Source organism: Periplaneta americana, chromosome 12, assembly GCF_040183065.1.
Source record: "Periplaneta americana isolate PAMFEO1 chromosome 12, P.americana_PAMFEO1_priV1, whole genome shotgun sequence".
Lineage (NCBI taxonomy): Eukaryota > Metazoa > Arthropoda > Insecta > Blattodea > Blattidae > Periplaneta > Periplaneta americana.
Window position 1 is genome coordinate 150,758,831 of NC_091128.1, and position 16,496 is coordinate 150,775,326.

A 16,496-nucleotide genomic window follows, 5' to 3' on the forward strand; every position below is an offset into this window, starting at 1 on the left:
TATCCTGAAGAGGATTTGGGAGTCGGCCGATGGAAGGACCCGCATAGAACAACTTGTCCTGCCCAGGAGCAAGGTGAAGGAAGTGCTGGAGGAGACTCATGCTGGAGTGACTGGAGGCCACCTGGGAGCCAACAGGACGCTGGACAAGTTAAGGCAGAGGTTCTATTGGTTGCATCAGAGGACCGACACGGAACAATGGTGCCGAAGATGCGACACCTGTGCAGCCAGTCGCGGACCAAGGACCCGCAGCAGGGGAGCCATGCAGCAGTACAACGTGGGAGCTCCTTTTGAGAGGATCGCCATCGACGTTGCTGGACCGTTCCCGGTCACGGATCGCGGGAACCGCTACCTGCTAGTCGCCATGGATTACTTCACAAAATGGCCAGAGGTGTACGCGATTCCCAACCAAGAGGCTTCGACGGTGGCCGATGCGCTGCTTGACAACTTCATCTGCCGATTCGGGGTGCCCCGGGAATTGCATAGCGATCAGGGGCGCAACTTCGAATCCAACCTGATGGGAGAATTGTTCGAGCGTCTGGGGGTGCATAAAACCAGGACCACTCCCCTCCACCCACAGTCCGATGGTATGGTGGAACGCTACATCAAAACCTTGGAAGAGCATCTGCGGAAGGTGGTGTCCAACCATCAACGAGACTGGGATGCCAGAGTCCCACTGTTCCTCTTGGCCTACAGAGCTTCGGTCCACGATACAACAGGGATGACACCGGCAAACATGGTCTTCGGGAGAGAGCTGCGCCTGCCCTGTGATCTGCTGTTTGGCACGCCACCCAGCGCCGACCAGCCAGCGACTGACTATGTGGCAGAACTCACCGAGAAGTTGAATGGAATTCACCAACTGGCCAGAGAGCACCTCAAGATGGCCAGCGACAGGATGAAGGTGCGCTACGACAGATTAGCCAACTCTGCAGGATTCCAGGAGGGCGACCTGGTGTGGCTGTATCGACCTACCAGGACCAAAGGGAAATCACCAAAGCTGCAGCGTGCCTGGGATGGACCATACCGCGTGGTGACCCGGATCAACGACGTGGTGTACCGGATCCAGCGACAACCTCGAGGGAAGATGATGGTGGTGCATCTGGACCGATTAGCAGCCTACCAAGGGACTGCCCGGGACGAGCAGCCCTAAGGAGGGGGCAATGTGACAGCGACGTGAGAATCGAACTCACGACCAGCGTCCCGCAAGAAAGCAGATCGCACGGGCTCCACGGAACATTGAGTGACGTCGCGCGGTGGAGAGAAGAGAGAGAGGGTGTATTACGTCACGCGACGAGTCTGCGCGCGCAGCTGCTACGCAGTGGATGTGGAACGACCTTCCCGATTATTCCAGACGTCTGTCGATGTAGAGATATTGAGATAATTCTCTACACACCTGTAGAAGGTTCTCGCAACTATGATTTTGCTATAAAAGAGCAGGCGCCAGCGAACTAGACAGAGTTTTCAGAGTTTTCAGTTATTCAGTCAGTGAGAAAGCCAGAGCAAGCAAGCCAACCGGAGTTCGACTCGAGTGTGCGTCCGCATCTGCGTCAGCATCCGAAGGCCTGAGTTCGAGTGCAGTGGATCGCAGTTGGAGGGACCTGAGTTCGAGTGCAGTGGACCGCAGTTGGAGGGACCCGAGTTCGAGTACAGTGAACTGTCTCTGAAGGTCTGTGGTTCGAGATACTGTGAACTCGAGTGACTGAGATAGAAGAACTGTGAACTGAGAACTGGTAGTTCTGATTTGTAAATAGTGCTTTGTAAATATTAGTTAAGATTAACAGTTCATTGTTGTGCGTAATAATCCAAGTAAACTGTCATTGTCGTCGGTGGAGTGCTATAACGAATACTGTGTTGAGTGAAGATCCAATTGTTGCCGAGAGCGTTTAAGGCGAATTGTAGAAAGGAATTATTGTTGTGAGGAATAAATTACATTGTTGTAACAAATAAAATTTACAATATGATATGCGTAAATCACTTCATGATTTAAGACGGCTCTTATTCCGTCGGATCCTGGCCAACTAGTCACTCATTACGAGTGCACCTCAGCAATGTGTGGACTTCGGTCCTAGGTTCATAGATATCTATGACGTAGTGCAGAGGGCGGCCACTAGAGGGAACCCAAGAGTTGGAACTTAAAACTGAGACGATTCTGTCTGAAGCCGGGGTGGAATCCGGTGTGGCTTAGTAGCACATAGAGCTGAAAACCCGAGTTCAAATCCTGGCGCCGGAGAAAATTTTTCTCCTTTCCATTACTCTTTCATCAATCATTTATGCATACCAGTGATTGATATTAGGGCTAGGATAGTTAAGTGCTATAAAAAAGGAAAATAATTGTTTATGTGCTTAAAACATAAGACATATGTTTCAAAACCTACAAAGTATTTTCTTTAAAAAATCTGAACTGAATGTACAGTAGGGTATAAGAAGTACAGTAGAATTCCTCTTAATTGGTACCAATGGGACCAGGCAAGTTCTGGATACGAGATTTTTCTGAATAACTGAATAAATATTTTAACAAATTACCTGTTCGTATTTTATGATGCCAACCTGTTGAAACTGCAGCCATATGAAGCTTATTTCTCAGTCACTTGATCATAACTAAATAGTCCACACCTGTAGAGTAACGGTTAGACGTCTGGCTGCGAAACCAGGTGGCCCAGGTTCGATTCCCGGTCGGGGCAAGTTACCTGGTTGAGGTAATATGAGCAAATGCTGGATAACTTTCGGTGCTGGACCCCGGACTCATTTCACTGGCATTATCGCCTTCATTTCATTCAGACTCTAAAATTCAATTGAGTGTTGAGGATGTGTTGTGAGTGAGTATAAGTTTCATATTATTTTAGAATATCGAGTTTCTGGCTTTTTTGGTTCAATGTGTAGGATTTCCATGCTGGTTTCTGTATTTTTGTAGTTGTGGTTGGAGTTTGTGATGTATTCTGCATAGGTGGAATTGTTGTGTAATTTAGTTATGGCTGTGATATGTTCCTTCGTATTGTTTTAGACTAAGTTATATTGTTTCTGGCTTTTTGGTTGAATGTGTAGGATTTTCATGTCAGTTTTTACATTGCTGTAGTTGTGGTTGGAGTTTGTGATGTGTTCTGCTGTGACTTTGCTTGATTCTTAGACGTAAATGACTTATTTATAGTATTACACACAGAAGAGGATATGTGGATTAGTATTTTATCTGATTATACATTGTACAACATTTCTATTGGGTAAACAAAAGTAGAAAAGTACCTGCATCATTTAGTACAAATATAAACCTTGATCCAATATCAAACCATTTAAAATGTCCTTTTCAGTTTTTCCACAGCTATAATCACATTCAGTATTCTGTGCACAATACATTTTGTAGGTTATAGCTCTTGTAAACATTTTAACTCGCTCAACAAAAAGTTTTTACTAACTCACACATGAAGATGAATGCAGACATTATATTGTGTGTGCAACCAATATTATCAGCATAAAAATACACGAGTTCTTCATTTGTGGACAATGTAATTAAACTCAGAAACACAAAGAGTAAACCTCAAATTTGCATTACATTTAAATTATTTTATTACTTTCGTCATTGGCCAGAAATCTCGTTTATGGCGAAAATTTTACCGTACATTGTCTCGACTATTTTTTGTGTTAAATTTCCTCCTCTCAAGCATTATGAAAAATTTTTAAATTCCCCTTTAATGTTATCTTTCAACTTCAAAATATAGTGGAAATGTTATATAGATAATGAATATGAAGTTAATGTGGTGGCCATAACTGTAACCAATTCATTACTGATCAGTTTAAAGATCAGAATGTAAATGCTCGTACTTTTATTACGAATATACCATAGTTCTTTTTTTGCATAATAACAAAACAGTGTGTATGGTTTTTGTTATGAGATATATTATTCAGTCCTCACTATGCAGATGTTCTGGGTTTGCTTATATGCATGATATAAAAATGTAACCCTTTTTGCCATTCATAGGTCTTCACAGCTATCAGGCCATTTACAACAAGCAGAATATTTATAAATACCTTCTGTGCAGTGTTACAGATGCTATTTATTCTAAGGGTCCTCATGTCAACATGTATGTATGTATGTTTGTTTGGTATCTTTTAATCCACGTTTCTGCAATTTTACAGTAATTTTTCTTTTCATTATTTTTGTATATAACAATGGCACCCAAGCAGACTGCAAAATTAAAATGTATTGGCATGTGTGTTTACATGAAAGAAGACCATGTTGAATCTCATAATTATGTGGATGAGTGAACAAGTAGTGACAGTTAAGTGCATGAGTATTGGTACATACAAACCTTGTATACACTACATATACTAAAGAAAACAGTATTTAAAATAATTTGTAAAATGCACAATAACGATATATGGAATGATGACCTTTATACGAGGGTTGGGGCATGGCAACTATTTTTTTTTCCAAAGGTAAGAAGGGTAGGTATCATAAAATGTGGTATGTCGCACGGAAGTTGTGCAGTCATAGTGTGTGTCCACAGCACAAGATGGTTCTGTGCTTGTCTGTAATAGAACAGAGAGTAATGTTAAATGAATTGTCAGTGTAGCACCGTGCATGATGAATGTAATCCGTGTTGAACAATGATCGTACAGTAGAACCTCTATTATCCGTCGTAATGAAGGGGATGGGCTGAACGGTTAATCGAAAAAATCGGATAATCCGTACCATAAAACATTTTCGTAAATTTAGAGAATAATGCACTTTGGTAAATTCCTCCATGGTCTTGTATTTAAGATGCTAGGTAGTGGTAAGTCTGGTTGTCAATGAAGGATTTTTAAGGGAAAGTGTCTTTCTGTGGAAAGATAGGAATAGTAGAGGTCTCGTGTTGCAGATTTACATACTTTATACACTCCAATCTCGTATTCTGATGCGAGATGAGCCACAGTTTCTCTTTCCCCAAACCACTCAATTTTTTAGGCCTACACTTTTTTTTCCGATACTTAGCACAACAAGATTTATGATGAAAGAGTAATGGAATGGAGAAAAATTCTCTCCGGCGCCGGGATTTGAACCCGGGTTTTCAGCTCCGTTCCATTACTCTTTCATCGTATGATGACGCAGAATATCTGCATGGGAATATCATATGTACTTCGGTACATTAAAATAATATATATGATATGCGTAAATCACTTCGTGGTTTAAGACGGAGCTTATTCCGTCGGATCCCGGCCAACTAGTCACTCATATCGAGTGCACCTCAGCACATGTGTGGACTTCGGTCCTGCGTTCATAGACATCTATGACGTAGTGCAGAGGGCGGCCACTAGAGGGAACCCAAGAGTTGGAGCTTAATCTGAGACGATTCTAACCGGCGTCGGGGTTGTATCCGGTGTGGCTTAGTGGATAAAGCATCAGCACGTAGAGCTGAAAACCCGGGTTCAAATCCCGGCGCCAGAGAGAATTTTTGTCCGTTCCATTACTCTTTCATCGTATGATGACGCAGAATATCTGCATGGAAATATCATATGTACTTCGGTACATTAAAATAATATATAAAATAATATATACAACAAGATTTGTTTTGAAACCCATAGAAGAATTTTTATACAGAAGTTATACACAGGGTCCGAATTAACGGAGGGGATGGGGTTATTTCTCCCCTGTTGGAAAGTTATCCCTTCATAAATTCATATTAACATCCCTGCCAACTTCTATCCCCTCCTCACAAAATATAATTGTTTTAATAAGAGTATATGTACTTTATAAAGCATTCGAGGCCTAGGGGTTCATTTCCCTTTCCTTCCTCCTCTTTCTACTTTTCTGTTCCTAGTGCTGACCTGCTATGGCACTAAAATCGTCCTCAAGTGGCTTAAGGAGGGAAAGCTGGTGATCAACAAGATCTCCCAGCTAGGTCCAATGGACCCGTCGACCAACAGCAGGTGTGGTCCTCCAGACATTCTGGGGGTTGTGTGTGAATGAAGTAGCCACCAAAACGTTAAAATATGGTGTTCACTTAAATCGGCTACAACTTGCCATTTAACCTCAATAAAAGAATTTGTATTCCAATGGATACCATCCCATTGTGGAATCCTGGGAAACGAGAATGCGGATGCTTTAGCAAAGAAGGGCAGCACCGCTACTTACAGACCTGTTACTAAATCTACGTATTACTCTGTGAAAAGATTTATTAAATCTACATACTTAGACTTCAAGAAACAAAATTTGATAACACAATCTCAAGGGAAAAAATGGAACTCCCTGCATCAAAATCCACAGTTAATTCCCGATTTACCACGAAAATCGTCTGTAGCTGCATTTAGATTGGCAACAGGCCATGATTGTTTGGCCAAACACCTGCATAGAATTGGAATATATCAGTCCCCTAACTGCCCATTGTACAACTCAAACCAAGAAATGGATTCGGAACACCTCAAAATCTGTGCTTCAGTGGCTGGCCATGATAATATCTTTGAAAAATATTGGAGCAAGAGGTCAAATGACTTTATTGTCAAACGCCTGGCATTAGAAAACAACAACTTTATAAAGTACAAAGTAAGCAAAGAAAATAATATTGATGTATTATCATCACTGCCAAGCTGATAACATTCAATAACTTAGAAATTACACATTTTATCTTAAGCCTGTTCACAGATATAAGTATTATTATGATCAAGATGCAAGACAAGCAACTCAGTGCGACCAAGCGTTGAGCCGTATCGAATGAGGATAATAATAATTTTATGTATGGTATTCTCTATCTAGGATTCTATGCCCCTCTCATCAGAAATCTTAGTTCGCACCCTGGTTATATAATACGACAACTCGAACAGTACACCATACTTGTAAGGGTAAAGGCTTGTAATAACACTCTAGAAAAATTGCATGCTAATACAATATATAGTAATACTTCTGCAACAAAAAAAAGGCGAGAGAAAGACAGACGGATAATCCAACAATCGGTTAATAGGGTGACAGATAATCGGGGTTCTACTGTATGTCAAAATAGCTGTTCTCCGTGGGAGGAATGCCAGAGAATGCCACAGAGAGTTTGTAGAAGCTGTCGGGAATAATGCCCTTCCATATCGGACAGTCACGAAGTGAGTAGCTATTTTGAGGACCTTTAGAATGGGCATGTGTGCTGTAATGATTCTGGCAACAACCGTAATAAACATGAGGAGCAAAATTTTTGCGTGTTGTTAAATGTCCGTACATTTCGACCATTACTTATCCTTTCATCTGTATATTTCACATTTTCCACCCATGCTCTAATTCTCACAAAAAAAATAGTTGCCATAACTTACGTCCCAACCCTCGTAGTAAGGTTACCAGATTTTTTTTTCACAATTTCCGTGGACAGGTATCGACATATGAAAATACTACTTTTGACATTTCTCTTAGTTTTCTGTTCACTAATATTGCTTTTACACACTTTAAAGAATTAAAATAGTCCATTTACACACTAAAATATGTTGTTGTTGTCTAGTGCCTTGCATCTGGCAATGAAGCCATTGGCAGTCGTGCTTTCCAATACTTTTGAACTGTAGTTTCTTCTGATCTTAATGCTTCACAGGTCTTCAAGTGATCTTCATTCATTTCTGCTCGATCGTTACACAGGACACATATTGGTGAAGCTGAGATACCTATTCTGTAGAGATGACTTGCTAGACAGTCATGATTTGTCAATAGTCTGAAGGCTGCAACTGCTGTTTTCCTTGGTCTCTGGGGGATTATATCTGGGTTGGAAAGTAGTGTAATCCATTTTTTGTCTTTAGCATTTGATTCTATTTCTTGTAGGTATGAATGAGAAAATTTAATGAATATTCATTATATTCATTTTGCTTAACTACTATTTAAACTACTGGTAATTTTCAGAACTGTGAATTTTTTTAAGCAAGTCTTCTATGGATCCCAGTTTTGCTCCTGAGAGGTCATGCTGAAGTTGGTTAAGATAGAAAGCATGGTTCCAATAGTTTCTAAGCTCATTATGAATTTTTGGAAAGTCCATATCATGTTCAGTGAGGGGAAGGAGAAAACACTCTCTCCACTGAATCATTACTTCCTGGAAAACACAGAGATAGTTCAATCAACTTCTGGAGTTGTGCACAAGGAATCATTTTCTCAGAGAAAAAATTAAAAAATTTCACTCGATTTTCAGCAGTGTGACATTTTCTTCATTCCACTTTCTTCAAGCAAGAAATTTCGTCAAATCACATTCGTCAGGTCAAGTCCACATACATTTCAACAAAAATAATGGACAGTCTCGTCAAATCTTTCTCTTTCTAGAGGAGACTTCAGCAATATACATTCTACAGTTATCTTGTGAATGAATTCAGCAGGCACAGAGATATTCAACAGCATTTTCATAAAATTGTAATAATCAACACTGAAAATCCGAAAATATTCAGGGACAAATTATTAAATCCGGGGACATTCTGGAGACAAAAAGCAAAATTCGGGGACTGTCCTTGGGAAACAGGAACGTCTGGTAATCTTTATAGTGAAGTTAGCAAAAGCGAGAACTGACTTTATGTATTGAAAGGTTCATTCACTGTTAATTAACTGTAACAGGAAATTCATTGACCAAATTGTTTTAAAGTAAATATGAACATTATATTGCATTTGCTATATCGGTATTTTCGGCATAACAATTCCTTCATTTTATTCAAGTACAGTACTAGTTATTATCAACCGTGGAAACGAAAAAGAAACCGCATTTGTTAACTCTGACCAAAGCCTCAGTTCATAGCCATTCCTACAAGGTTGATCCAAAACCAGATACAGTAGATTCCATTTGAATAAAGGTCATTAGCAAATATTTTAAATTCGTACTTGTACCAATGCTTGGTCTTGCTCGTGAGCAGATATATAATTCTTAACTGTTTCAGAGAAAATTTAACGTCACCACTGAATCACTTTGTTTTACATAAGGAAAGAAACCAAGTTTAAAATCTCACAAAGTAGTCAAATAATTAGCTATATGTGTTAATTTTTCAATTAGGAACATTAATGGTTTAGCAAAATTGATCATATTTGATGTGCATCATTTCCAAATAAATTGAGTTCTAGATATTGAATATGAATAATACTGAATGTTGGAATGTAGGCTTTCATGGCCGGCGTTATATGGAACGATGTTATCCGGGCTAAAGTGCCGTGGTCAGCCAGCCACAGTCCCAGTTGTTACCAGCACGCTAAGGAGATCTTTGCGCTCCCATGTGCCACACCACTGATGATGTCTGCCGAAGCAGCAGACGGAACGTATGGTAGCAACAGCGCCAACAGACCACGGCCCTTTAGCCCAGATAACATCGTTCCATATAAATACTGTATGTGTTCATAGTTAAAAAAGAAATTGCTGTAAACAGGGTGACATACAGGCAGATAGTCAAAAATAACTATTCGGTATCAGGGATGATGAAAACCTGTACCTGTGAAAAATCTAAGTTCTTTTAAGTATCACACTACTTTTACTTTATATTTCGCACAGTGAGAAAATAAACGGAATTGAAACTAAAGATTATAATAGCCAAGAATGTGATCAGAGTAGAACATTCAGGAAAGATCAGATTTTTTTCTAAGGGGATGTAAGAAAACGGATCTAAGCATTTAATAATACACACAGCTTTCTTGGAATTCATTATTATATTTTTTAGTCTTCTCCCAGTCTTGACCATGAACCATATATTTAAACTTCCCCCTATCTTCCCAATCATATATCACTGCCCTTTAAAGTGACTTACATCTTAAAATACAGTATATCCTATCCATGTTCTTTATTTCTCCCTCTTCTATTTTCTTTGGTTTGCTATTTTTTTTTATTTCTTTATTTTCAAAATTTATCTTAAAATACAGTATATCTTACCCGTGTTATTTACTTCTCCCTCCTCTGTTTTCTATGGTTTGCTGTTTTTCTTTATTTTCAAAATTTATCTTAAAATACAGTATATCTTACCCATGTTCTTTATTTCTCCCTCCTCTGTTTTATATGGTTTGCTGTTTTTCTTTATTTTCAAAATTTATCTTAATATACAGTATATCTTACCCGTGTTCTTTATTTCTCCCTCCTCTATTTTCTTTGGTTTGCTATTTTTTTTATTTCTTTGTTTATTTTCAAAATTTATCTTAAAATACAGTATATCTTACCCGTGTTATTTATTTCTCCCTCCTCTATTTTCTATGGTTTGCTGTTTTTCTTTATTTCTTTCTTTATTTTCAAAATTTATCAAAGTAATATATTTTCATTTTACGAAAATTGTAACTGCTTTTAAAGCTTCGACCTGTTTGTAAATATGACATTCTCAGCTTCTAATTGTTTAATTTCCTGTGCTGTATATTTGTTTTCTAGAAGTATCTCTGCAGTATGTTGACCCAGGTCAGGTTTTGGTTCTGTAGCTTTGGTAAGAGGTGGCGTCCTGCTAAGACCAGGAGCAGCTGCTGGTGCAGGAATGAGAGTATCTGCTGTTGTGACAAATGAATGCCTTTCTTCATTATGAGGATGCTTTGGAGCTTCTAGCAATGAAAGTACAGGTGTTACACAAGCATCAGTTCCGTCATACACTTCACACCATTCTTTCTGAGTTTTTTCTTTAAATATCTTTGAGAACAGTTCTTTGTGTTCTTCAAAATTTGATAGCTGTGGCACATCTTCCTCTGAGAGACCCAAACCTTGCAGAAATTGAGAGTAAAATTGTGGTTCTAAAGCTCCTACAGCCATGTATTTGCCGTCTTTTGTTTCATATGTATCGTAAAATGGTGCACCGCTGTCCAACCTACACAGAAAAAGAAAAAAAAATAACGTAATTTCTTGTATTGCACATATTTATTTCAAGTTATTCTACATCTGTATGTATATTACACGAATATGTGTGTAATAGGCTACATATGAATATTTGGCAACTATTACATTATCATCATTTACTGGCTGTTCGAGTTATATTGTCAGACTCCAAAGCAGCTATTCTATCAATAGTCTCTAGACACACACCTTCATCTCAAATAGCAGAAATAAATAAAATGCTCTCTCAACTAATAACACTCAATAAAAGAATTGTATTCCAATGGATACCATCCCATTGTGGAATCCTGGGAAACGAGAATGCGGATGCTCTAGCAAAGAAGGGCAGCACTGCTACTTACAGACCTGTTACTAAATCTACGTATTCCTCTGTGAAAAGATTGATTAAATCTACATACTTAGACTTCAACAAACAAAATTTGATAACACAATCTCAAGGGAAAAAATGGAACTCTCTGCATCATAATCCACAGTTGATTCCTGATTTACCACGCAAATCGTCTGTAGCTGCATTTAGATTGGCACCAGGCCATGACTGTTTGGCCAAGCATCTGCATAGAATTGGAATATATCAGTCTCCTAACTGTCCATTGTGCAACTCAAATCAAAAAATGGATTCAGAACATCTCAAAATCTGTGCGTCAGTGGCTAACCATGACAAATGACTTTATTGTCAAATGCCTGGCATTAGAAAACAACAACACTAGCTGTTCGAGACAGAAAATCACAGCACTCAAAGATATGTTGAAGCAAAACTGTTCTGATTCTCATCTGATACAAAGAGTTTATAAATTAGAACTAGTATGCAAGCTCTTCAGTCTCTGCAAAGACATTGTAGAGTCGTCATTTTCAAAAGACAGCCAAGTTCAATTTTTTATTTTATTTGAAAGGATTATCTGTTTGTTTTTGCGAATAATTCGTGAAAAAAGTTTCAGGTACTAATTTCGTGAGAAGCTCTTGTCATCCAGTCTGCTCTCAAAAAAGCTGAAAGTTAAAATTTATAAAACAGTTATATTACCAGTTGTTCTGTATGGTTATGAAACTTGGACTCTCACTTTGAGAGAGGAACAGGGGTTAAGAATAAGGTGCTTAGGAAAATATTTGGGGCTAAGAGGAATAAAGTTATAGAAGAATGGAGAAAGTTACACAATGCAGAACTGCACACATTGTATTCTTCACCTGACATAATTAGGAACATTAAATCCAGACGTTTCTAATGGGCAGGGCATGTAGCATGTATGGGCAAATCCAGAAATGCATACAGAGTGTTAGTTGGGCAGCTGGAGGGAAAAAGATCTTTGGGGAGAATACAGATTTATAATGTGTAATAATTATTTATGATGTCATTTAAAAACGTTTTTGTCACACCTATATACTTTAATGTATATATATATATATTTTAAATACTGGCATAATATTACTTCATTTTTTTTCAACAACTTTTGTATATAATTTTTATAGCGAAACTAAAAATTATGAAGTTATAAGTAATATTCCATACTTCTTACACTCTAAATATATACCTTTCATGAAATTGATTGTTTTGAGATTATTAAAGTCTACATCATCAGTTTGAAATTATTTTCCAGAAAACCATAATAATTATTTTCAGGATTCCACCACTTACGCTTATATCTAAATGTATATAACTTTTGCATATATCAGCAAAAAAATAATAGTAGATGCTGTGGAAATTCTGAAATGTTGTCTGTGCATTTCATGATCAAATCTGCTTCAATAGGTCATGAGAAAAGCTCAATACACACGGGCGCCATGTTGGAACAGTTTCTACAAGCATGATAAAATATCTAGTTCTGCAGAATTTTGAGTATTCGTTGTTATTTAGTGCGATAAAATAACACTAGAGCGATCTGACAGAGCTAATTTCAAACATAACAGAACTTTGTGATTCTCTCTTTCTACAAAATTGTACCGATACATAGCTGTCAAGGCAGATAAAATATCATGATATATATATGTTTCTGTAATTGTACGAAGACTGGTAAATCTTAGAATTTACCGGTGTAACCTAACATTTACCATTACAGTGCGGTAAAACCCCGAAATATCTTATTAGATGTATACATTTTGAACTTTTAAAATCGTATTAAAGAAGTAAAAAGAATCTTTACTAAGATTTGCTGTTCTTCGCACTTCTACATATCTATTTCCAATTAATCTTTTATTGTTGTTTTAGGATCTATTTAAAAACATAAATAAAAATCACTTCAGCAATGAGTGAAATAATTTGTATTCATTTTTAATTTAAGTTATTTAAATATTCATACATTCTAATGTGAGTATAATAAACAATATTCTATATTAAAAATAGTGAAAACTATTATAATTTTAACCACTGTCTGTTATAATATTTCATATAAAAATTAACAGAGCCTTTACATCTCCTCAAACAGTCTAGGTCCACAAATAAAGTAAAACAAACATTATGAAGCACTTTTTTGTTGAACACTTTTTAAACATTTACACTTTTTGAACCCTTGTCTTCCAATTAAAGATAATTGACCAACCACTTCCCGTACACAAATTCCTTCTTTTTCTAATTCTTCAATGCTGATAAAATTTTCTTTACACAATATAAGTTGGTTCCTAGAGTACAATGACTTCAGTTTGCCAGCTTTGGTACCAAGTTGATAAAACTCATCTTAAATATTTATGATCACTGTTATTATTGATTTTGCGTCAATTTTTTCATACGGTACTTTGATTCTCACATTCTATCCGACTAAAAATTTTGGAATTTTGTTACAAGTGGCTGCTTTCATTTTCTTCGCCTGCATTTCAAGACCTTCTTTGGCAGCCTCTCGGAACCGCTTCACCCCTGCAAACATGTCTGAATCTGCACAACGAAGGCGGGATTCTTCGTTCTGGATTCTTCGATCTAGCTTTTACCAGCTCGCATCGGTAAATCCTGAGATTTACCAATATCTCTTGGTAAAAGTTCAAAATGTATGCATCTAATAAGATATTTTGGGGTTTTACCGCACTATAACAGTAAATGTTAGGTTATACCGGTAAATTCTAAGATTTACCGGTCTTCGTACATTTACAGTAACATATATATAAAATATACAGATAAAATATGCCAAAAACTAACATTCTGTATCAGACTGATGAAATCTACTTTTCACAGTGTTCTCCCTGTACTTCATGTGAAGTCATAATGACGGATGCTTTCTGTGATAAACCTTGCTACTTACATATTCTCTCCTCTTGGATTTCCCCAGTAAGGTTCCATTTGTGAACGATACAGCCAACTCCCAAGATACGCTGCTCCTTCAACCATGTTGTTATCCACAACTTGTCCAAGACCTGATTTGGATCTTTCCATTAATGCTAACACAATACCAAAGGCACAGAGCATACCCCCGCCTCCAAAATCAGCTACTATGTTGAGTGGTACAGTTGGTTTTTCACCTCTGCGTCCAAATAGAGACAGCAATCCTAAATGAAAAGAGAAAAAAAGACACTGTCTTTAATATTCTTGTTTGCCTTCTTTGTGTACATGTACCATTTCCAACTGGAATGTCACGCCTTATTTAGTTTCAGATCATACAATACCAGTACAAATTTCCTTCCTACTACTGTATAACAGGATGCATTAACAATATTTATTCATGTAAACACTATTAAATTAAACTATTTCTTTGCAGAAACGTATTCTGAACTTGGACTTACTTTCTCCAGGTAAATGTATCTTAGAATACTATACTGTAAAAATGTGCAGTGAAAACTGGATTTTTCATTATTGCACGGTTTGTTCTGAAGATGCTTTACTGTATATGTCTGCATGAAGAAGTTAACAAAACTCTACAAGAAACCGTAAAAAAAAAAAAAAAAAAAACGGTTAAACAGCAATGCCCAGAATTCCTAAGAAATCTTCGCTTAAATTCTTAACATTTAATTTTGAATACAGGAGAATGGAGAAAGTTACACAACGCAGAACTGCACGCATTGTATTCTTCATCTGACATAATTAGGAACATTAAATCCAGACGTTTGAGATGGGCAGTACATGTAGCACGTATGGGCGAATCCAGAAATGCATATAGAGTGTTAGTTGGGAGGCCGGAGGGAAAAAGACCTTTGGGGAGGCAGAGACGTAGATGGGAAGATAATATTAAAATGGATTTAAGGGATGTGGGATATGATACAGACTGGATTGATCTTGCTCAGGATAGGGACCGATGATGGGCTTATGTGAGAGCGGCAGTGAACCTTTGGGTTCCTTAAACGCCAGTAAGTAAGTCTATACTTTACCTAAACATAAATGCTTTCTACTAGTCTTTGTCTCTCTGTTTCTCACACATTATTTTACAAATAAGTTATAATTCTTTTCTGTTATTTTTCATGCAACTTACTGTATATTAACCCAGATTTTAAAATGTAATTAAATTTATTTCTGCAGTATTCTGAATTCTGCTAAATCATAGACATACAACACATTCGGATTTCTCACGTTCTTAGGTCATTGAAATATAATCTGAAATAACATTGTAATCACAAGTTTTAAATGCTGATATTTACGTGAACAATTGAAGAGTCCACTGCAAGAATGACGGATGTCACTTTCTTGTCGAAAATGAACCAAGACTCTCAGTGCATAGCTTAAGACATATAGAATGTACATAGAGAGTTACATGGCATTAACACTGATAGTCATTCTTCAGTAATGATCGGAAAATCACAGTTAAGCTTTGAGCGCTAAGCATTTCAAACTTTCAATTGCTTCTCCTGAAAAATGTATTCCAAATGACATCCATCATTCTTGCAGTGGACTCTTCAATTATGATCATATAAATTCTTACCAGAAGTAGCTACATAATTTATATCATGACCAGCCATATTTGAGTATTTTCCATGCTGGCCAAATCCTGTTAATCTAGCATATATTAATTTGGGATTATCCTCTAGTAAAACTTTTGGCCCGAGTCCCAATTTCTCCATTACTCCTGAAAAAAATTAATAATAATAATAATGATGTATATACGTATATTTGAAATAGCCTACTTAGAACACTTCTGAAATACAACAAACAAGTTAATCTTAAAGACATACCCTTTCTGTATGGTTCTATTAACACATCTGAGTTCTTGCATAGTCTGCGCAGTATAGTCACACCTTTCGGATGCTTCACATTAAGAGCCAGTGACTTTTTTCCATTGGATAAACAATCCGGGGGTGATCCTCCATCAACCTAGTTATAATATCACTTATTATTGTATCAGTACCACTGGACTACTCTGGGCCTACAACCTATTTAGGGGATATTTCAAATACTGGCATGGCTCAAAGAAATAAGTTGGATAGATCCTCTTATTATGAAGAACAATAACTCGATATTTATAATAGCAACTTGGAATGTTAAAGAATTATTATATATTAACGAAATCTGCATTTGAAAGTTTGGAGAAATCAAGAAAGCTTTAGCAAAATCGATCACAACTCCATCTATCTTCCCCCTATCAACTTCATTGAATAAATCTTGTATTAAAGATGTGATCTGATTTTCGCAAGAGTATCATTGTCTGAAGCCGTGTTGATTTTTGTTCAGCCATTCGTTATTTTCTGAAATGTTTTTTTTTTATTCAATGCAGTGGCACTTGACTAGAGTCATTGGCCATACAATGGTGATAAAAACTAAAATGAAAGAAAACGAAATAAAGTGAACAATGTTAAGTGAAACTATGAAGGAGAGGATGTCAGCACTGCTGCATTCTTTCTCTG

General features: G+C 37.3%; 2 protein-coding genes across 5 annotated transcripts in view; one reads left to right on the plus strand and one right to left on the minus strand.

Annotated features, from left to right (window-relative positions):
* Positions 1-16,496, plus strand: part of JMJD4 (jumonji domain containing 4) — a 35,315-nt gene that overhangs the window by 15,349 nt on the left and 3,470 nt on the right. The gene's annotated exons all lie outside the window — the stretch shown is intronic.
* Amacr (Alpha-methylacyl-CoA racemase) overlaps positions 3,164-16,496 on the minus strand; it is a 38,318-nt gene continuing 24,985 nt past the window's right edge. For 2 of the 3 annotated variants that reach the window (XM_069842281.1, XM_069842282.1), the window contains exons 3-6: positions 15,828-15,966; positions 15,578-15,721; positions 13,970-14,213; positions 3,164-10,725 (exon numbers count right to left, since the gene is read on the minus strand). In XM_069842281.1, the coding sequence (XP_069698382.1) occupies positions 10,221-10,725; positions 13,970-14,213; positions 15,578-15,721; positions 15,828-15,966 (1,032 nt within the window). In that variant the 3' untranslated portion in view covers positions 3,164-10,220. The remainder of the gene's footprint in view (positions 10,726-13,969; positions 14,214-15,577; positions 15,722-15,827; positions 15,967-16,496) is intronic. The other variant, XR_011335337.1, reaches the window with a different exon arrangement.